Here is a 23,519-nt window from a genome sequence, read left to right on the forward strand (position 1 = left end):
AAGCAAGAGGCCCATGGCTAGCTCCCAACCACAGTGAAATGGCGAGGCAGGGAGGAAACAGCCAAACTCCCACTTTTCGTTTCTCGTTTTCCTTTATCTCTTCATTCATGTTGTTGAGAATAATGGTGTCTTGTGACTGCCTACATCCTAAGTGGAAATCCAAGGCCCAGAAACAGGAAATATGTTCAGAGAGATCAGGAAATCTACCAGTAGTGAAAAGAGAATAAAGATAAGTCTTGGCCATTGATAACTAGGGGCCCAGCTCTGTTATGCCATTGCTGTTATAAACACACGGATGTAGTAATAACTTTTGTTTACTGGGTTTGTCTACATGAACTCTAGGCCTATGGAATACTGGTGTTTTTATGCTTTGTGTTTAATTCTTTAGAGATCTCATCATTAGGATGCACCAGGGGTTGGTTTGTATAGCTCTTGTGTTCAGTCTCCTCTTGGATTAGATGCACTGTATTGCAAGGTGTTGTAGGGGACACTTGATTGAATTACAGCATAGGTCACCTAGCTGCTCCATCATTGTACAATACAAGACTGTGAAATTCACAGTGACTGAATATTATGAAGCAGTAGCCTGGTCTCTGCTTTTCTTATGGTCATCCTACCATTGTACTAAAATGAGGGCTCGGTGAAACATGCATTTCTCAAAGCATGTTCTACGCACATGCCTTGAGTAGGGTTTCCCCACACAGTGTTCCATGGACACATTATTTTAGGGAGCACTGCTGACTGTGCCCCTTGCTCTGGTTAGGTGAAGTGCTACTCATGGGAAAAATCCAGCATCAAGTAAGTGCTCTGCCCTTGTAATGATGTGCTGCTCCAGCTTACTTGAATACAGAACCTTTTGTCAAGGAACTTTTTTTTCTGGTCAAGCGATACCTACTAACCAAGTTCTTTGGGAAATGTGAAATTATGTGGGCCCTGTTGCTCTTTACTTCAAGCACTGTGAATAATTCATATTGACTGCCATTCTGTACACCTGGAAAACCTCTTCCCCACTGCTCTCCAATAAGCAGGCTTTCATTTTTGGAGGAAAGAAGAGCTCTAACCCAGAAGGCTCTCCAATGACAGCATTACTGTTTAGGGTTTCCCACTTACTACAGTGTGAATGTTGTAGTGCTATGTCATTGTAGGGTGTACTGGTCTCGGCTGCCTAACTTGTCCAAGGACTGTCCTAGTTTGCTAGTCCAAGAAAATAAGCTAGGTCAGCTGTCATATCCCTCTAAATGAAAAAAGACAGCTAGCTGCCTGGACTGCAATTGGAAGGAAAGGTCAATCAATATATTACCTTTCCTTCGGTGTGTTCTTGCCTGCCGGCTGAGTTGTGCCTTCTCAGTAGTGGTGGTAATGCCTTCTGCTAAATTTTATTTTAACCTTGCAAATAGGTTAAAGGAAGGGCACAGTTAATAACGTCTTACTCTTAGACACATCTGAGCATATTATTTGGGCTGAATCTTGGCCCCCACCCATCCCCCTTGCCCCAAGCCCGGCTCTGTCTTGTTTAGATGGAGAGTTATGCAGGTAGCTGGTCTTATTTATTGTGGGAATTTCTCCTAGAGCTTGGTCATGCTCTTGCACAAACAGAATGCAAACATTTTTTTGTGATTTTTGACAGTAGCTGGGGATCTATGTGGAATAGGGGTTTTTTCAAAAACATTTCTCCGTCAATATGTTTACTCTCCTTCACCAGCCATGCAGTGTGACACGGTGCATCACCAACACTTGAAATAGACTGCAACAGGAGGTCAGAATGGAGCATAGATTTTCCAACACAGCATGTTAGATGAAATGATTTTGTGTACTTTGAAGTGGAAAATTCAATCAGAATTTTCCACACTTTTTAGTTAAAGCAACACTGTTACTTATTGATGAAAGGTAGGCTGAGAAAAATACAGAATGCAGAGTCAACAACACATCGAGCATTATTCCTGGTCAGAGCAAGAAATACCTTTTCATTTGTAATTTAATGAAAACTTACACATGGTAAAAAAAAAAAAAAAGAGTCTGCTTAAAATATGCACAATAGAATGCTTGGAACATATGCCGACTCGTTTAGCATGTGTGTGGATAAAAATGGAATCTGGCTTTTTAAGGAAGTTTGGTTTCCATTGAGATGGACTTCATGCTTGATACATGGCATTCACAACTGCCTAGGTGATCTGTTTTGGCTTAGTCTTAAAGGAGCAGAGCTCATTTGGAAAGCACCTGAGAGTATCAATAAGCAATGCAAAGATGGACTCTTTAACTTTTCATTCAGCAGGCTCAGAGACTATTTAAATTTATCACTGGATTTTATCTGTCCTTTGGTGCACAGAGGATACATCAGCATAACTACCTATTATGTAGATGGACACTTTATACTTTTAAATTGCCAAACCTTAAGGTTGCCATGTCAGATTTGTGCATGAATATTTAAAATAGAATAATCACCCAATTTTAGCCTGCTCGATGTATGCCAGTCACTTTTCTAGGTACTTCATGTGTGTTATTTCACTGAATCCTCACAGTAACACCAGGAGCTATTATTACCTATAATTTCAGTGAGAAGAGAGAGCCACAGAGAAGTTAAGTACTTGCCCAAAGAACATACTCCTAGCTAGTTTTTTTTTTAAATGTATTTGAGACACAGAGAGAGAGAGAGAGCAGGGGGAGGGGCCAAGGGAGAGGGAGACAAGCAGACTCCCAGCTGTGCAGGGAGTTTGGCACAAGGCTTGATCCCAGGGCCCTGAGATCATGACCTGAGTTGAAATCAGTTGTGGGATACTTAACCGATTGAGTCACCCAGGTGCCCCTCCTAGGCCAGTATTCTGATCCCTTCTGGCTGCTTGCCTCTCTGAGGCACATTCATCCTGCTGAGCCTGGGCTTGTGTGGGTTATCAGCTTGCTTCAATCAGCATATAGCATTCAACACAGAGGATTTTTATATGTACATTCTTTCTTTAAAAGAGACCTATAATCTCTTCAGTGTGGAATCTATAAAAACCCAAACTTGAAAAAAAAATAGAAGAGTGATGGTTACCGGGGAGCTGAGAGTATGAAGAGTTGTGGTTTGAGTACATCCTTGAAACCGATGGATAAATAAGTCCTGGACAGCTAATATACAGTGCAGGGCTTATAGACCATAAGACTGTATTATAAACATGGAACAGGCTGGGAGACTGGATCTTAATTGTTCCTCCCACCAGAGGAAATAGTAGATACGGGACACAATAGAATGTGGCAACCATATTGCAATATGATGTATCAAGTCCATGTGTTGCACAGCTTAAAGATGTCCTACGTCAATTTTATCTCAATGAAAAAAGATCGAATTCCTTTACAGTCTGTCTTACTTAGGTACTGTTTTTTGCTGTTGTTGTTCAGATAAATAATTCAGCGTAATTAAGTTTATTTTTTTTAAACTAGCATTTAACAGTGATAGAACCCTTTATAAGCATTAGTGTAAATTCATGTGGCTTTGAAAGATAGTTCAACTGCCTGTAACTTTGTTTTCTTTAATGATCTAAAGTTAATTCCCCCTCTTTGTTCATGGTCTTGTATAGTCAGGTTTTTTTTTTTTTTTTAAAGATTTATACACTGTAGTTTCTGTTGAGATAAGGATATGACTATTTCAATATCCTACACATATGTCTTGTCAGCTTTTACTGTTATTGTTGTTTGCTTTCATTCAATAGACGGTGAGTCCAAAATCAACTGTCAGTTTCAGGTTTCCAAGGTAGTCCAGTGTAATCCATCATGAGAACACAAAGCTTCTGTGTGATATAATAAGCATATCAATACAGTAAGGTCTATTATGCTTCTGATTTTTCAGAGGAAGAACCTAATTAGTGTAGTACAAACTAAAGTGGAAACCACTTAAGTTCACCCCTGAATTACAAATGGGGACATTCGCATATTATAAAGGGAAAATCTTCCTTCTTGGAAATTGCTTTATTTTTTCAGTCAACAAAAATGAGAGGCCACCTTACGAAAACCTTCTTAGGTCTCAAATTTAAACATGTAGTCCTCGTGATCCAAAAACATCACAAGGGATCACTTTGACTTTGAGAGAAGGATTCTATCTTTGCAATGAGAACAGAATTCAATCTTTGGGAAGAGGCAATTAAAAACCCAAAGCCTTTTATTGCTTTTGATGCTTAAAAAAAAAAGACGAAAACTTCACTGCACTGTAATATTTTCTGCTAATTAACTGTCACAAATGTGATGCCATTACGTTTGGAGTCTCTTTGGTTAACTTCAAAGTCATTAACACACACTGTGCAGCCCTCCCAAATCTGTTTTGAAAAAAGGAACCACGTCGACGGATCTGTAATCAATGTTGTCAAAGTTTTGGTTTCTCGTAGAATCTAATCTTAATTGAAAGAACATTTGGTCATTTTCTCTGGGTAACGAACACCAGCCCTTCTAGTGCTCATAGTTGATGGTGCCCAGGTTGTCTTGACACCTCATGTGCCTTTGGATACACTGCTCCAAAGGTGACTTGGAAAGTTCAGTATGAGCTCTTTTTGGAGAGTATCAGGAATATACTTAACTGTAAATAACACTAATAGTTTAAACAAATAAGGATTTATTAAATCTCACATAAAAATGTTCGCCAATTGAACATTGGAACAGTCCACGGCTGGTAGACTATGGAAACGAGGTCAGTCAGCCTTCCCTTGTCTTTGCTCTGCTGTCCTTAACATGAGGTCTCTGATCTTGAGCAAATCACAGTATAACTTTTCCAAAACTCAGTTTCCTCTCTGAAAAAACATGGTGGTCACGCTTTCTGTAATTGCAGGGCTGGAGTGAGTCTTTGGGGAAATCCCATATGAGAAAACATGAAGCTCAGTGTCCAGCACTTGGTTGGTGGCACTGAGACAGCAGGCACAGCAGGGCCAGTTTTCGTGGTGGTTACACAGGGGACGGTGTGAAGTAGGAAATAGGAGATACCTTACCTCATGTTCATCAGTCTTGGGGCTCCCAATTCCAGCATCTTCTATTATTTGAAAGAGCACACTGGGGGAAATAATTTTAAAAGTCACATACTGTACCCTTTAACAAATAGGACCTATTACTTACTAAGTAAAATATATCCCCTGCAAGCCAATTGTTTATTTTTTTCTGTGACCTCTTCACAATAAATTTCAGTACCATTAAAGGCTTAAGTCACATTATTGATTATTTGAATATGTGTGTCATTAATCTTCCATCACCCTCGTACATTTTATATGTACATTTTAAGTGTCGTCTTTTGCATTTAGATGGAGAAGAGTGTCAGAAGAAAGCAGGCTTGTGGGTATTAGCTTCATTCGGCACTTCAAGAGCTCCCTGGAGCTGATTTGCCAGTAAATTTCTACACTAAAATGGGCTTTCAGAAGAGTGACTGCTAGATAAACTCTAAGGTGTCCTTAGTAAATAAAAATGATTAATCTCGGCTGAATAAATTCTCTATCACTGGTCTGATAGTCTCATCCAATTCCGATTCCTGGTTCTATAAAAAGCCCTTTTCTTTTTGTATTAAGGCTGTCTGTAATTTTAATGGAACCTGTGAATTATTATCTGATTTTTAAGAATTGGTTCATAAAAGGATATTGATTCTTTGAATTAAGGGCAGTTGAAATATTGTTTATGGGCAAACTGGTCTCCTTTGATCGAACCTGGAAGCTACTGTCAAGAAAACTTATCTTCAATCGGTGTTAGGTACACTTTTTAAAAAATGACCACAACTCTTTATAATTGCCTCTGGATCGGACAGTGACGTGAGTGTGGGAATGCCAGGGGGCCAAGAGGTAAAAGTGAAGATCCATTAAGCAGGGTTCTTTCTAATTGCTTAATTTTTATTTCCAGTCATAGATATGTTTTCCCGAGTAATGAGAAGATTCTAAAATCGAATAAGGTTTTTGAACATTGAAGTTGTTTGCCAGCTACTGTTCTATTGAAGAATCCTATAGATTTCTACTGATCCTAAGAGGTGTCTCATATCCACTGTATTAACTAGCTTTTTAGAAGCTTATGAACATTGTAGCTTTTATTGATTCCAGGGAATTGTACCCAACAATAAGCAATAAAAGTCAATGGTAACTTTCTTCCCATATAGGGGTGTGCGGATCAATATTTTGAATTTACTATAATTTGCGGGTAATGGATGGAAGAACTGAAAAAATTGCCAAGCCTGGTGGGGCACAGCTGTGCAGTGTTGCCTTTTTATCTAAGCTCACCGTAGGTCACAGGCTTCCCTGAGTAACAAGAGGCCTAGTTAAGTGGCAAGGCCGATACACGTATTTATCAAGATCTTCAAAAAAAAACTCTTCTAAGAGGCAAAAAGAAAATCACAAAACTTGTCCACAGTGATCTTAGTTTTATAGTCCTGAAGGATCTCCAAACTTGCACTTGTCTTAAAGGCAATTAAAATTCGAAATGTCTAGGCTTTTGTGTTTGATCTTCTGCTAGAGGCGTTTTCCTGATGATTAGGAAGTGTGTGACTTCGCTGAAGCCCAATTGGACTTCACATCCTCCAGGTGGTTCCAGAATAGTGGCCGAGTTCCACATTGAGAGAGAGGAGGAGGAGGAGGGCTGGAGGGGTGTTTTGTGCTCCTTTGATCTCCCCTGTTTGTATGGTTTTCGGAGCTCTTCTCAAGTGCCCCAGGTGCCTCGTCTAATGTGAGTAGTGTGCTCACAGAGCTCTAGAGGACGGTTAGGGACCTCTTGTGTTGGAGACCTGGGCTAAATGCAGGACCCATATTCTCATTCATCTTCTTAACACCTTGGAGCAGAAATTGTCGTATCCTCATTTTATAATTCAGGAGACTGAGTCCCAGACAAGGTAAGGAAAATTTTCAAGGACGCTTTCTAGCCTTGACTTGTATTAGAATACACGCATCTGTGAATCTAGAGCTCGTCCATTTGATCACTGTGAAGTATACAATTAGCTTAAATGAGGCTTTTTTTTTTTTTTTTTCTTTCTTCTTAGCCTGAAGTTTGGTTGATTCTAGTATGTTCTCTTGTTTGGCCTCTTTTGTTGTGAAGGACTGTGGCTTCTCTAATTGGATCAAAAGGAGTTTCTTTAATTTTGACAAGGACACGCTTTCTCTTGAAAGAAGTAGTCCTTTGTTCTGAGAGGACAAAATGAGCACATAAAATAAAATTGCACCATGCCGGTGCACCAAGCTACTAACCCTGGGGAAATAGATGCCCTTCGCTTAGTATACAGTAAGCACTCAGCGAACTGGAGCTGTTGCGGATGTAAGTACTGGCTGTTCCTCAGCACCCCATGTAGGGAAGTGTAGACGCTGACTTTGAAGTAGGTTTCCCTTATATAATACCGAATTGGAAGGCAGTCCGGTTACAAATACCTGCTCCCCAAGCTTGATTTTTCGAAGTCAGGGGTCTAACATGTTAGGAAACGTCAGGAACCATCATAATCGGCTGCTAGAGGAAGCTTGTTTCATTTGTTCATTTACTTGGACTTAGCCAGATATTTGACTCATTACACTTTTTCTACTTTCAAAGGTCTGCGTTACAAGTAACGTGTTTTTAGGGCTCGACTTCAAATACAAGCGGCGTGTAAGAAACAATTTGTGTGAAATTTGCTTAGAAAGAGCAGCCAGACTCCGTAGCACCCCTTTCTGGGAGTAACTGCCAGCGTGTTGTCCACTTTGAACGCTGCTTGGTGGCCTCCATGAGGTGGGGTCCTGGGACAGACAGACCCTTGGTGAGCATGAAAAATAATTAAACTGCTTTGGACTCTGGCTGATGCGTGTTCAGAGTGTGGCTAAGCCGTTCCCCAGCTCTGCGACCTTCTGTGAGCTCCTCGACCTGCCTGTGTCTTGGTTCCATGGAGGGGAAATGCTGCCGAGGAGGGGACGAGGGGACATCCGTCACACAGCAGATGCGAGATGCTGCTCTTCAGTGGATGGAGGCAGATGACCTTAGTGAAGAAGAAACGCTTCTACCCTGGGTGTAGAAGCCGTAACGTGGAAAAGGGGGTTTGTGATGACTGATGTCACTTTCAGGTAAGGGAGACCCAGGTGCTGACCCCAGGTGCTGGCCCTTGCCCTTACCTTACACTGGAACTTGATCTCCTGTTCCTGCCCATCAGGGACCCTGTGGTCTCACTTAAATGGTTTTTCTGTCCCCTCGTCCATTCCTTCTGAAAGGTTCTCTGTGCTTTTGGATGGCCCTGTTTTCCTGATCTCTGCAGCACCCTGCCCTTAGCTCCTGAGGTTCTAAATCTTCCCATTAGTTAAGCATTTATTTTCCACACTTTGCGGATCCTGTACACATTAAATGTCTTGAATCTGCTCCTCTCTGACCCCCTCGCCGCCTCTTCCTTGGTCTCTACTCCACCATGCTTCCCAGGCAACTTTGCCAACCATGTAATTCCTTTCCTGTTTGTCCTAAGCCATCTGATACCCTCGTGGCAGAGTGATCTTTTTTAGATGCAGATCTGACCCATCTTTTTCTCCTCTTTAAAATACTACAAATATTTCTCCTCTTTAAAATTTTAGAGGAGCTCCCTGTTGCCTGAAAGGGGGGCTCTTCCGAACACTTTGTGATTTGACCCTGTCTCTGCCTCCACGTTCTCGTCCTGTTGGCAGACAGGACCTTCTACCTTTTTCCTTCCACCTTCTTTTTCCTTTTTCCCTCTACCTTCAGTGTCCAGCCTTTTCAGGCTTATTAAGAGCTCTGTACTGTCTCACTCCATCCTACCTTGCTGTGTCTCTTCCCTTTTCTGGAATACCTCTTCTCTTACCCACTCCTGGGGATGCCTTAAGCCAACTCCCAGATGCTGCTGAAGAAAAACCAGGTGCAAGTGGTAGGTCACTGGAGAATATTTGAACTGCAAGGAACAGAAGACACAAGTTAAACTGGTTCCAACGGTAAAGGGAATTGACTGGCTCATGTATCGTGTATGAAGTCGTCACCCAAGACCCAGTTTCTAGCCATCTGTCTTCTCTGCCACCTTCTGTGTCTGTCTCCCCCAGCCATTAGCTTCTTGGGGTTAACGCTCCTTCTTTCTTGCTAGCTCTCTCGGAAGGTGGAGGGAGTTCTTTCCTTGGATCCTGGAAGAAACATTGTTCTGCATCTTCTTTTCCCCAAATTGAATCACACGCCATCTTTGAACCCACTTACTTTGGCCCAACCTAGTGAACTTTGTCATTAGTGTCACTTAACCTGAGCTAAGTCTTGAGGTCGAGTGTAGTGTTGGGTCCACCAGGTTTTTGTTAGCACAAAGAACAGGTGGGTGGTTGGGTGATAAGCAGTACTGACCCTCTTTACAGAAAACTGATGACCTCCTCCCGTGGTACTTATCGGATACTTGAAAAAGGCCTCTATTCCGGGTTTTTCAACATTCCGTTTTGTAGCAAATGAAGCCCTTTATCCCTGGGACCCGGCACAGCACCTCCCACAATGGCCCTTATTAAAAACTACATGATACAATAAAAGACCCCCGTTTGCTTGCTTTGGTCCCTACGTGCGCCCCTTGGCTTCACCCTTGGCAGAAGATTGCGATTTATGTGTTTCTGAAATTACAGACCTCCGAGTAAATGGCTTCACTTTGACTTTGCTCTTCTTTAAAAGGTACCTGTTCACAACCAGTACCTTTCTTCTTCTTCAGAGGAAAGGCTGTCCTCTTTTGTTATTAATTCCAGCCCTCTCTGCACGTGTACTCATTCAGACCCCCTCTCAGTGCCTCACATCACCACCACTCTGCCCCCTGTCTGACATTTTCACAGTACGTTTTAGGGAGATGAATTGGAACTGGATGACCCTGGTTCAGATTTTGCTACCAGCATCTCCTGGCTTTGTGTCCATGGGCAATTGCTAGTCTCCCCTGGGCTCCCAATGGGAAAACGTGGTGAGTGACCTGTCAGGTGATTATGTTATAAAATTTCTTAGACTGAGTTTTTGAGAAGAATGTACAAAACCAAAAGAGACAGCTAGCCACATTGTGACTTAGAAACCTTGTCTGTAGAAAGAGCCTGTGAGCCTAGTGCCAAGTCATGAGGATGATAGCTGATTGCTTGGGTTCAAAGCCAAACCTGGCAAGAAAGCAGGATGGTAGCCACTTTCTTCTGTTACTAAAAGAAAACGAGTATGTGGTTTTGATCAAGGAAAGTTGATAGGAAATTTCACCCAGCGAGCATTTTGTGTATACCTTTTCTGGTTGATTTTGTTGAACTTTGCTACCACAAATAAATACATGTAAGCGTTTATGGATACAAAAATAGAATGAAACCGAACCTGGAAGAAAGGGACGATCCTTTGAGATTCTCCACCCATCTCACATTACCCCTGGGGGATTTTAGTCATGCTTTATAGGTTGAATGGGATGAATGCCCAAAGCTATCTGTAGAGGTCTACCTGCTGCTTTTCCAGCTTTACTAGCTTTACTCTACAGGATTTTGATGCAGAAAACCAAGTACTTGATGGGCCGCTGAAGCGTTGCTTGAACATAAGCTGTTGTTGATCACAGCTCTAATTCTAACCCAAATGTCACATAGTGTGAGCTCAACTGATCTGTGCTTCTGCCCTCACAAGGGACACTCAGAGATGGAGGCCAGAAAAAAGGGAACAAAATCACTTCTTCAGGGGATCCGATTCCCAGATGAATCTATACCCCTAGCTTACTTTACACCCTGCGGGATAGAGGGAGCTCCACTAGACCTTCCTTTGCCCTCATACTTGCAAAGGAAATAACCGAAAGCCTAAAAATAAAAAGCTCCCTATTGTAATGAGTGCCAGAAAACTAATATATCCCATAAAGGAAAAAGTCCAAAGACAAATGGTTTATGAATACTCATTGTCCTTAAGGGGACTTAAAAATACTGGGGCCACCCGGGTGGCTTAGTTGGTCGAGTGTTCCACGCTTGGCTTCCACTCAGGTCACGATCCCAGGGTCGTGGGATCGAGCCCCCGCCCCGGTGTAGAGCCTGGCTTAAGATTCTCTCCCTCCCTCCCTCCCTCCCTCTTCCTTTGCCCAACCCCCACCTCATGCAACTCATGTGGGTGCTTTCTCTAAATAAATAAATACATACATACTAACCTCCACTAAACAAGTTACACAAACCACTCTCCCTCTAGATCTCTAGAGGTGTGGGGTTCAGGCATCCATATTTTTAAAAGCTTCCTGGGTGATATTAATGTGTAGCCTGGCTGCGTTCAGAACCACCGCATCTCCTTTTATTTTCTCTCCACTGTCAGCATTTCACATTTGAGTAAAACTGCATAATCTCATAGCTGGTGGCACCTTTTCTTGTGTGTGTATGCGTTTCCCCAGCTAGCTTTTAAATCAGTCATATCTTGTGTCCTCCTCAGGTACCCCTAACAGTGCCTGATACATTGCCCCACATCTTGGTTCTTTGAACCCTCTCCCTAAAATTAATGGTTTGTCTGTACGTGCAGAGTGCTTGTACCACTCAGTGATCTGGTGAGCTTATGAATGACTAGTTCTCCCAGTGTGCTGGTGAAGGGATCTCGTACTCTTCTGTTACTTAAAGAACTCGAGTATGTGGTTTTGATCAAGGAAAATTGATAGGAAAACCCAGCGAGCATTTTGTGTACACCTTTTCTGGTTGAGGCAGAGACCCAGGTGTGATCACCCTAATACTCAGAGGGAATGGGAACCTGCCAGGAGTGATGAGGGAAAGGTGCACAGGTAGTTAAGATATACTCCCTGGAGGTTGGGCTTGAGTTGAGCATTCAGTTATGGAGATGTCTTAACTGAGGGTGTCCCTGTTTTCTGGGGTTTAATTTCCTTGTTCCTGGGCACCTGGCTTAGTGGTTAAGCATCTGCCTTTGGCTCAGGTCGTGATCCCGGGATCGAGTCCCGCATCAAGCTCCCCACAGGGAGCCTGCTTCTCCCTCTGCATGTGTGTCTGCCTCTCTCTCTCTGTGTCTCTCGTGAATAAATAAATAAAATCTGCAAAAAAAAATTTGTTTCCCTGGTTCCTATTTTCTGATCTTGTCTGTGCTTCCATCTTGTCACCTGTGTGAGAACTGGTATCTACGGAATCTATTGTTTTTATTTGCATTTTTTATTTGTAGCCTTACTCAATTTCTTTTATTATCAAGAACCCCGATGGCTGCATCGTGCAATGTACCATTTAACAACATGTAGCAAGATTCCGCCGCCTGCAGATTTTAAATGTTGTGGTGCCCATGACCTTGCATAAAGGTGCACTTCTTTTTTTTTCTTCTTGTTCTTTTCCTGTCTCAGCCAGCCCATGGCTTTATCTACCATCTTAAAGGGTCATAAAGCTCCAAAGTCTATATTCAGCCCCAATGTCTTCCCTGAGTCCAGGCTAATAGAAGTCCAGCCACCTATTCGGAAATTTCTGTTTGGGATCCTTAGAGTCCTCTTGGATGAAACGTGTCCAAACAAAACTGTTCTCCCGTCAAACTGTATTTGCTCAGAAAGAAAACTTGAGACCCTTCCTTGATTTCTCTCCTATTCCACATCTGGTTCTTTTATAGGCTCTATAAAAATGTTTTTCAACTTGGCTGTCTTCGTGGATGGGCCTACCCAAGTAGGTTCACATAGATTATAGAATCTCCTAAAAAATTAAGATTAAATGTTTCCTTAAAATAAGCTTAGAATATTTAGATATTTGTTTCTTCATCCCTTCCATCCTCCCCCAGTTTTACTTTTCTCCCTACCTCTGTCTCTTCTGTGTGAGAAAGAACTTTTTAGATTTTTTGAAATGATTTTAAATTTACAGAAAAGTTTAAAGACCTTTGAGAGAATTTCTCTATACTTTCCCACTATGTTAATATCTTTTCTTTTTAAAAATTTTTATTTGAGAGAGATAATAATTTTATTTATTTATTTGGGAGGGAGAGGGAGAAACAGGCCCTTTATTGAGCAGGGAGCCTGATGCGGGGCTCGATCCCAGCACCCAGAGATCATAACCTGAGCTAAAGGCAGATACTTAACCAACTGATCCACCCAGGTGCCCCATCCACTATATTAATATCTTATATAGTCTTAATTTATTTGTCAGAACTATTAAATTAATATCGGTACATTATATTAACTAAATTCAGACTATTTGGACATCAGCAGGTTTTCCATTAACGGCCTTTTTATGATATAGAACCCACCTCAGGATCCTACACTGATTGTGTTTCGTCATCATCTTTCCCTTCTCCTTCAATCTCTGGCGGTTTATCACATGTTCCCTGTTTTTTACATTCCTGGCAATTTTAAAGAGTACTGATCAGTTCTCTGGAATGACCCTCAACAAGGGTTTGCGTGATGTTTTTTCATGATTAGACTGGACTTACGGATTTTTAGCAAGAAAACCGTAGAGGTGAGGCCTCTTCTCATCACTTCACTTCAGGGGCACGTGATAGCAACAAGACTTATCAGGTGGCCTTAACCTTGATCACTTGATTAAGACCTTGTCTGTCAGGCTTCTCTCCTGAAAAGTTGTTATTTTTCCCTTTCTCTGTTCGATTTTTGGAAGCAAGTCACTAAATCCAGCCCAGTCTCAGGGGGGAAGAGAATTAAGTTCCACCTCTTAGAGAGGGGGTACCTACGTATATTATTTGTAACATATTCAAATCTCCTTTCTCTTTCCAATTACAAAATGACCCATCAGTTAAAAAGAATAGCTCAAAGATTGCCCGAATATATTTGGCCATATCGTTTTATTTGTGGATGTAAAACTATTAAATACTTACTAAATAGTCTATATATTTTAAATTACCATTGTGGAAGTTGCTTGTCCATATTAAACACTGCAGATTTCCTCTCTTGCCTTCATGAATAAGACAAGTTATTTTCTCCCTTCAAGGCCAAGGTTGGCCAGGGGAAAGAGGCAGAGTCATTTGTGAGGGCTCTTTTGTTCCTGGATTCTCTGGGAATTCTCTGACTGGATTTGAGGGACCCTTGTTTGTCCTCACTCTTACCCAGGAATCACAAGAAAGTGACAGTGTTCTCAGACAAGATTAGCTTTGCTTGACCCTTGTTTTCAGTGAACATTCATGCTAGCAGCACTCTTATTAGAAACGGGGGCAGAGGAAATCCTATTGTCCAGTGAGTAATGCTACACAGCGATCCTAACAAAATGTTAGAAGTCACTGAGAAATCAGAATTGGTGAAAACCACTTTAAAAACCTTAATGTTCTTAAAGGTATCCTTAGGAGTTTCTTTAATCCTGTGATGATTACTGATTCCTTATTGTTTAGTTCAGGTTGATACTTCCTGTCCTTTTTTCTCTCTGCCCCACTCTTCTTCCTTCCCCTGATTCTTACCTGATGCTGAATTATTAGCGCATGTTCCAGAAAGACTAAGCGGAAGCTCTGGTTTATGACTCGGACCAATAGTACATGTCTTGTCTAATTATCTAAGTATGTGTTAGTGACCTTAACCTGACATTAAGAAAACGAAATGAAGACGCATCCACAGTGTACCACGGGGGCTTCGGCAGTAAACGCCGTGATGATGCTCATTTACTTCAGGGCGGGTGCAGATTGATGAGCGTGTGGTCCCCACGCATGAGCCATCCTTGCTCGTTCTGCAGGAGCAGAATTCTCCTGGCATCTGCAGCCGCTCTTCACTAGGTCTTGGCCACAGCACATTCATTTCTCTCACTTTATTACCATCACATCTGATTCCAATTTGCTACCAAATTGAGTTTCCAGTCCCGAGTCTGACATTCAGACCGTCGGGTGGATTAGCTCCTTCAGCTGGGTTAGCGTGGAAGCTTCAGGTCAGTTGACAGTGGCCGATTAAATGTCCCCTGCCCCTCATCCTGGCACCTCAGCTGCCATCCCGGGGAGCGGCAGGGCCGGGTTACCCGGCGTAACCTTTCTTCTTGTTTGGAGCTCATCACGCTAGACCTATTGGAAGGACCTCTGATTAAAAACAGAGTTACAGAGTTGGTTTTTATCCGTTATCTTGCTGTTTCAGCAGGTTTGGTTTTTTTTTTTCCCCCCTCAGAGCAGAGCAGTAGCTTATAGTTGGGTCATTTGGTGGAATGTGATTGATTGGACTATTTGGGGATCATTCATTTGGGCCCTTGCCTCTTGAATCGTCTGAGTGATCTATTTGCATATGAAGTTGAAATAATACCTGACTTACTCTGTTATTGATGATAACCCATCAGCCCAGCCTCCTTTTCTTTCTGTGCTGCTATCAGATCAACTTCCAGGACCTCAGTGTTTTCCTGCGCTATAGGCCTCTGCGGTGCAGCGGGGCTTCCGTAATTCCGTAATTCCTTTCTAATAGACGTAGTCTGGTGAACGATTACTTCTAGGGAGTTCTTCTATTCCTTTTCTTTTTTCTTTTTTTAAAGATTTTAAAAATTTATTTATTAGAGTGCACGCATGAGTGGGAGGGGCAGAGGGAGAGGGAGAAGCAGGCTCCCCCCTGAGCAGGGAGCCTGAAACAGAGTGGGGTCCCTTGATCCCAGGACCCCTGGATCAGGACCTGAGCCGAAGGCAAACGCTTAACTCACCGAGCCCCCCAGGCCCCCATCATATTCTTTTTTTTTTTCACCTAAATCCAAAACAGATTTCTCCAATTCTTGTCATAACCCAAGATACACATACAGAGAATTACTCACTGGTTTTCTATTTACATTTCAGTTCCCAAGGCAAACAGTCTTGGTCAGCAGCTTTTCTCTTGTCCTTAGGGGTTTTAATAAATGAAGGTGTATTTATGTTTCACAATCAGGCATCCAAGTTGATTAAACACTATAATTTCTTAGAGATAATCAAGGATTAGAGGGAAGAAAACGAAACAAAACAAAAATACAGCATTTCACCACTGAATCCTGCAGCCCTTGAGAGGAGGAAGATCTCCTGCTTCTAGAATGGTTCATTGTTTCTTCCTGTAATTAGGCAATGATATGATTATTAGAGCTGCAACAGAATATATTTGCCGGTGAATAAGGTGTGTTCTTAGAGTTAAAGCAGCATCCTCCCCTCGGTCTGCTACTTTGAAGGCCCTGTTCTGTAAGCTCTGCTGGAATAAACTGCACTGTTTAGAAGATCTGCGGCCACTGTCTGTGACACACATTTAAGGATCCAGTAAAAATACAGGACAGGAAAGGTGAATGTGGAGCTGAGGGGGAAGTACCTTTCAAAAGATAATGCTCAAGCTCCTGGAAGGAAAAAAAAAAAAAGTAATTATGGGAATGAAAAACTAAATTTAGTCAAGTCTTTCAAATTTATACTGTGTTCTTTGGGGTTTAAATAGCCTGATGACTCATGGCTTCCTATTCTTTAATTATTGTTATCAAGTAAGCATCCCTGGGTACCCAGGCTTCTGAAATCTTCAGAGCGGAGCTATTTCTGTATCCCTTTTTGTCTGGTAGGTTGGTTGGCTTTTTTGTTTGTTTGTTTTCACAGCCTCCCCTATAGTTAGGCGGATAGTGATCTTAATTTGTGATAAGTGTGAGAGCACCCCCTTTTAAGACTTTAAAGCGCTCTATTAATTGTTGCTGTCTGGTTACCTTTTGAGAGATTCATTAACCTACTTTTGAATATCCAAAGTCATAAATCACATTTACATTAAGAAACGAAACCAGAAGGAGACCTTTGGCTTTTTTTTTTTTTTTTAAGAAAATCATAATAAAGTATATCTTTGGTATGCACAGGGTTTTCTGTGATTTTATTGCTGTTGGGGTAAGTAGTCTGATTCAACTGCCTTTTTTTCATTTCACCTTTCGTTTAATTATAATCCTGTAAAATCTCCACTCCTCCTTCTATCTCTTTCCTCTTTAAGTAAGTCCTTTGGTTCCTCTGGTCTTCCTTATGCTCAATTTTAAAGCCATGTGGCTCAACTTAGTATTTTGCTATTGTTGCTTTGAGAGGATTAGTGTCTTTTCCTTTTGGGAGTTGAGATGAACTGTGTTTATACTCAGCACAGCATATAAAGAGAACAATGTAAGAAGGGACGCAGCATAAAATCATGACATCAAGATCTTTTCATTGTGGAAAATGTTAAATCAAGCATAATGAAGGATGGTACATTTTATGCTGTCTGTTCGGTGCCTTACCAGGCCAAGGTTAATGTGGTGTCTCATATATATGTTTTGTTTTGTTTTTCTTTCACAGAAGGAGCTGAGTCTCCCCAGAAGAGGAAGTCTGTAAGTAGCCTGATTTTGTTTCCTTATTATATTTCGTACAGTTTGTAATGTGATTATTCCCTGACTTGTTAGGTTTTCAGTGACAAGTGGAGAATTAATGATAATGAACTGAATTCAGAAAACAGACACTTTGCATTGATTTATAAATGCCACATATCAATGATTTCAGGATAACTTGAAGAAACGTTTCAGATTTTGTCCTTAGGGACATGGTCAGCAAAATGCTTACTTATTCCTGGGAAAATCTTAATTAAAAAAAAAGTCTCTTATGTAGTCAAGCAAAAACATTATTTGGTCTGTGAGTAGAATAAATTGATCTGAGTCAGGAACCAGTGTTCTTCTATCTGTTCTGGAATTTTGTGATTGTTTTTTATGCTATGGATTTTATGCAAAGTAAATTATAAACTTTTACTGTGTTGATGAAGACTATAAGCCAACTCATCTTTCTGTTAGATCTAGATCTTACTGAATTGACTCATGCCATGATCTTATTTCAAAATAGCAGATGTATGAAACTTGATTTCCTTATACTTTGTTTCAACCTTTTGTTTTGAGGACTAACAACATATTTGCACAAATCATAGTTTTTTACCATTAAGAAGTTGCAGAATGAATTGAATTGCCTTTAATGTTCCACTAAATTTAGGGTAGATTTGTTACCACTAGTACTGTGTAAGGGCTGGTCTAGAAATACTGGGATTTGGATTGTACGTTGAAGAATTGAGTGGATGGGGCAATGTCCTTTTTAAAGAATAAATATAGTATTGAAGGGAGGTTGATGCAGATCTCAACGTGTGGAGTATTAGAAACGTAAATGATAACTGTTTGAGAATGGCATTCGTTTTGTTGACCAAATTTTGAAGGTCAGCCTTTGCATCTGAGAACCAAACTTCATCTCCTATACTCAATACATCTCAATGCTATCCATTTGGGTTCTTACTGTTTTACAGCTTTAGGCTGCCTGGGGGATAAAGAATCATTGTTCTTGAAGAACATGTCTAGATTGTCACTAGTTTCCAGCTTCTATCTCTGTGTGATAGAGGTTAATGGCCTAAAAGTTGGCCATAGAATCAAAACCTTGCCTTCTTCCAAATGATTAGAATTCTCACCTAGACTCAGAAAAGTCCAAACATTTTGATATTTTTTATTTTGATATTTCTAATTCATTTCAGTAAACAAGAAAAACTGAAGTAAAACTATGTGAAATATCTTAATAGAAAAAATTATCTTACCTTGTACCTTTATTTGATGCTTAAGGTAACTTACATTTGTCTTTAATACTTGATTGAAAACTTCAGAATTTCAGTCAGATCTTCCTTTGAGCCTTTTATAATAGATTGCATTTTTTTTTTTTTTTGCAGTTTCTGAGTTAGGTTTCCTGTAAATTTTTATTAAGGTAATGTTAATTACAAATTAGATTTCCCATGTCTATTTAAGGGCTATATCTCCTTTTCTAGTTTCTCCTTATCTCATATCTCCTTGTATAAGCCTGTTAATATTAGCTGATAGCTGTAAGTTAGTGGGGGGAAATAGAAGATAATATTTAAATTTCTTGACTTGGGAGCATGGCATCTTTCATGAATAAAAAGGATGATGGATGCTATGAATGAATAAAGGATGTATTCCTCATTGTGTGTAGTTACAAAAGGATGATGACATAAGTTTCTTTGGCATCCGTGCTTTGAAAACTTACTAAGAGAAACATAGAATTACATTTAAGCCATTTAAAATCTCTTCTGTAATAAATATTAGTTATCTATCAATCAGATGATAGGAGTAAAACAGCATGTATGTCAACATAAATCTGCCTTTTCCTTTTTCAGTGAATTCTTGGTTAATTAATACTTTCGAGTAAAAGAAACAAAAAATCAAGATTCTCCTTTGTATTTTTTATTAAACACAATATTCCCAAAAGAATTAATGGTGTATAATAGACATGTCCTGAGACTTAACACCACTCAGCATTTTCAGTGACACCCCCCCCCCACCCCCCCGCCATACAGAATTACTTTTCTCTTGCTGGGTTGTTTTATGACTTGGAGAAAAAGAAAATACTTTAAAAAATAACTGCAAGAGTGATTTTAATAGATCACATGAGGAAGGGCATGAGTGGTGCTAGCCAACATAACCGGACCTGATTATTAAGCCTATTAACACTTCGCCCATGCGTTTACTGGTTAAATGCCTCCGGCATAAGTGTTTTCCAGTCTTTTAGTATCTTCTCCCAGAAAGATTGCAGATTTAATCCCACTGTTTGGTTGAATCTTTTTTCCATGTTAACAGTGAGCAGAATCTACACAGGGTGATGTATTCCTCATTGTGTGTAGTTACAAAGTGATGTGATTGAATGTATCAGGGGGTGTAGGCCTTCAGAAAGGCCCAGCTCCTGGAAGGCGGTGCCTGATTTTGTTACATCTGCTGCTTCTACTTCCTATGTCTTGATGGTGGATATTTTTAAGATGCATTGTCCTCATTCCAGCGCATAGGGATTTATCAGATTTTCTTTAAAAATTTAGTATTGTCTTACTGATAATTTTTATGCCTGGAATCATGATAGCATAGGTTTCATATATGTAAAAGTTAAAGCTTTCACCAAAAAACACAGAGAATAGATTTTTCTTTTTATTACTAACTTAAACTGTAAAAAAGCAAACTATCTTCTGTCCAGAAAATCATTCAATTCCCCAATAGTTTGTCATTTATGATCATTTTCTCAAGAAATCACTTGAAATCTGTGTTGTTTCATGTATGTTCTACAAGGTTGCAAAGGCAGTGACTATGACCTTAGGGCAACAGTGGAGAAGGCCAAGGGACTGCTTTCCAGGCAAGATGTTACTAAATAACCAAGTGACTACGGATCAGTTTTCCAGAGGCTTTTCTAGCCCTTTATCAGCTGAAGAGTCCCAGATGTCATCTCCACTCTGACTCATTGAATAGCTGGCCTTCAGCTAGTCCTCTTCTTTCAAGAGTAGCCACATGCCAAGGCTTGTTCCTAGATTCCTCCAGTACTTTCCATCTCCTTTCTTCTTGGAACTAAAGTTGTGGTATTCTCTGTTCTTTCTCCTCGCAGCTACCTGTCAAAAACTACATATCTTTTGAATAAATCGTGATATAATCATACAACGAAATACTGTACAGCAGATAGAATGAATGCATCGGAGCATATGTATCAACTCATATAATTCTCGAAAAAATAATGGAGAACAAAAGCTAAAAGCCAATTGCGTATAGAAGAAAGCGTTTACATGATAAAATTTTAAAATATACAAAACAAGACATTTTGTTGGTGGTGAATACAAACACATGTAGGAAAAATATAAAAACATGCATAGGCAACAAATTTACAGTAAAGCTTATCAGTGGAGGGAATGAAAGAAATGGGATTTTAGAGGACTGTACAAGGAGGGGGTTTCATGTATATGATTAATGTGGTGGGTACATGGATGTATACCCTCTACATTTTGATAATCTCGAACTTTTATTTAAAATACTCAGTAATTATATGAAGGTGAGATTCTGAACTGTTTTATCCAGATATGGAGATTTAAAAATAATTTGAAGAAAAAAATTCTAATATAAATTTTATCTGTTTTGAATGAAAGGATATAACCAAGCCTGTATTGATTTCTGTTTTACTGTTTTGTTTCAGTTTTTTGGTGACTTGATGCCGATTGGCTCAAATGAGTACAGTTTTACAGCAGTTGGAGTATCTGCTGCGGCGGGGCGGGGACCTACTAGTTGATGCTGGAGCATCATAATAAATTTTGATACTCGTGGAGGCAAGGGGGCACATGAGATGATATCTGTAACGGGACATTATGACGTTTAGCTGCAGAACTAGATTTGTTGTCTTGAATTGTCAGCATTTTAAGAGAAGTGACTGACTAGTCTTTGTCTACCCCACGGGGTACAGTACAGTAACACGCGAGTGTGGGTGTTGGTAGATGATCCACATGTCTGTCTCCCCCAGCGGGGCTGTGAGCCGCCCAGCAGGATGAGCTGTCTTGCTTTTGCTCTGCGTTCCCATCACCGTGTGTTGAGGACTAACAGTGATTCTGGGGCTGGCTGACTCATGCCAGGTCGTTCTTGGTTTAAATTCAGGGTGGATAAAAAAAAAAAAAGAAAAAAAAATTCAGGGTGGAATACGTAGGCTCTCCTGATGTTACTGTTATTTTCCTAATAGCAGTGAGTCTAAAGTGTCCATACTTATATAAGTGTTAATAGCGCTGAGTGAGGGACCCGTATCTCGTCTTTACCCAGAGTTAGATCTTGGGTCCTGAAATGCCATTTCCCCAAGTGGAAAAACTCTCTGGGAGGTGTTTGTTTTCAGACGGGGAATGTGGTAAAAGGGTAAAAACGCAAGATGTGAGCTAATATATGGTTGGAAGCAAAACCAAGGTGTCCCTGGCAGCTATGCTTTATTCTTAAAAGATCCCCTTGTGTTTTGTTAATTGTCCAAATAAACATTTCTCTGGGACAGAGAGGGTGTCTTTTTTTTTTTCATAGAATTCCCTGGGGAGAGGTGCTGGAAATTGCCTGGGGCCAGTTCCCTCTTCTCCTCCAGTATTTTTTAGTTGTCTTTCAGATTTCTTTATGCAGAGGAGGAAACTGTACTATCTATTCTTAGCAAGGAAATTCTCCTTGCTACTTAAATAACACTTTTTTTCCCCTGTGTCTTTTTTTTTAATATATTTTTTTAGATTTTATTTATTTATTCATGAGAGAGAGAGAGAGAGAGAGAGAGAGAGAGGCAGAGACACAGGCAGAGGGAGAAGCAGGCTACATGCAAGGAGCCCGACATGGGACTGGATCCCAGGACCCCAGGATCAGGCCCTGGGCTGAAGGTGGCGCTAAACCGCTGAGCCACCCAGGCTGCCCTGTGTCTTTTAATCCTGAGCCTAGAGGGTGCTGTTTCATGGAGCCCTGTTGGCGTAGGATTCCTAAAACCCTATGCAGTTACCACTTTATTATGGCAGAAACAGTGACGTGACACTTAGCCACTCCTTTGGCCATCCACGTTTTAAAGGCACATCTGGCAGCTGAAACCCCAAGCAGCAGCAGCAGCTCTTGGTGTGCACACAGGTCCTGCAAAAGTGTGCTCCTGTGTGCCCAGCCATCGGTGGGAGTACTGAAATCCCTAAAAGACACCCTAGGAGTCTCGGCTTATTTTAATTTCTTGATGTAGCAGCAGTTTTAGTTTCCAGTTTTGTCCCTTTCCCAGTCACGCTTCCCGTTCGTCATCTCTGGGTTCCGGAGGTGGCTGGGGGCTGGCAGGGTGGGCATGGCCCATGTAGATAGGTGTCTGTTGGTGGACAGCCGCTCCTGGTTGGCCAGGAGGCCCACCTCCCTGTCCACAAAGAAGACGGGCCTCTTACGTATTTGTGCCACCGTGCCAGGCCTCCCAGGGCTTCAAATGCATTCAGCTCACCTCAGAGCTGTTTTCTCTCCAGCCTCCCACTGACCTGCGTGTGCACAGCTTTGGGCAGCGTGTCACCGCGCTGCGTTTAGCACAGCCGCCGACGGCTCATCCCTGGAATGCGTCTGCTGGACTCCTGGGACGTGGGGCTCCCAGAGAGGGCAGCAGCTGTCAAGAGCTCTCTCGCCCCATGTGTAAGTGAATAAATGTATGAATGGGAGGCAGACTGACTTTGCTTCTTTCTAATTTTGTCTCCGTTGGCGGGGGCAGGAAAGGGATGCATGATGAGCAAGTGGCAGGAGGGAGGGCCCTGTTGTCAGGGGATGGTCAGGGCTGCGGAAACAGAAGACCCTGATGGTTGTTGGAAACTTCTGGAGGGAGCTGGGCCTGCTGGCTGTGGATGATGGCTTGTCTCACTGTAGCTATATTGAACTGGAGGTACTGACTTAGGTTGGAATTTCTCAAGTGGCCTTCTGTGGGATTGACTAGGCTTAGGTTGATGTAATCGGCATAAATATAGAAATGTCTGTGTTTTTTTTTTTTAAAAAAAGAAGACTTCTATTCCCACTGGATGTATTGCAGCCAGCACATACAGCCTCGATGAACTGTTGAGAGAAGTAGTTTGAGTAAAATGAGCAGTTTCAGTCTAGCCTGCAAGGAGAGGGACTCACCTTCATTTTACAACCAAGTTGAATTTGATTTGTGAGTTTTTCAGCAAGGTGAAGGCAGCAGTTCCTGAAACAGAGGGAAGGGCTTAATTCAAGCAAAACAAAGGCCATGTAAACCACGCATGTATTTGGATGAGTTTTAAAATAAATTTAGTTGCCTTTTTAGTACTTTCTCCCCTCCCACACCCAGAGAGGGATGGAAGCCGGAATTCAAAATATCTCTTGTCAAAGCCAAATGGAAGTCCGGTGTCATTTTGAATGTTAGAAACCCAGAAACAAAACGAACTAAAAATTGAGTGTTGCATCTGAATTAGCATTTAAAGTGGCATGTTTATATCAAAA

At 41.2% G+C, this 23,519-nt stretch overlaps 1 protein-coding gene across 1 annotated transcript in view; it reads left to right on the top strand.

Annotated features, from left to right (window-relative positions):
* MAST4 (microtubule associated serine/threonine kinase family member 4) overlaps positions 1 to 23,519 on the top strand; it is a gene marked incomplete at its 3' end in the record, with an annotated part of 472,864 nt that overhangs the window by 260,510 nt on the left and 188,835 nt on the right. Inside the window, exon 5 of the mRNA XM_072745280.1 lies at positions 17,062 to 17,093. Within this exon, the coding sequence (XP_072601381.1) occupies positions 17,062 to 17,093 (32 nt within the window). The remainder of the gene's footprint in view (positions 1 to 17,061; positions 17,094 to 23,519) is intronic.

This window comes from Vulpes vulpes, chromosome 2, assembly GCF_048418805.1.
Source record: "Vulpes vulpes isolate BD-2025 chromosome 2, VulVul3, whole genome shotgun sequence".
In the NCBI taxonomy this organism is placed as follows: domain Eukaryota; kingdom Metazoa; phylum Chordata; class Mammalia; order Carnivora; family Canidae; genus Vulpes; species Vulpes vulpes.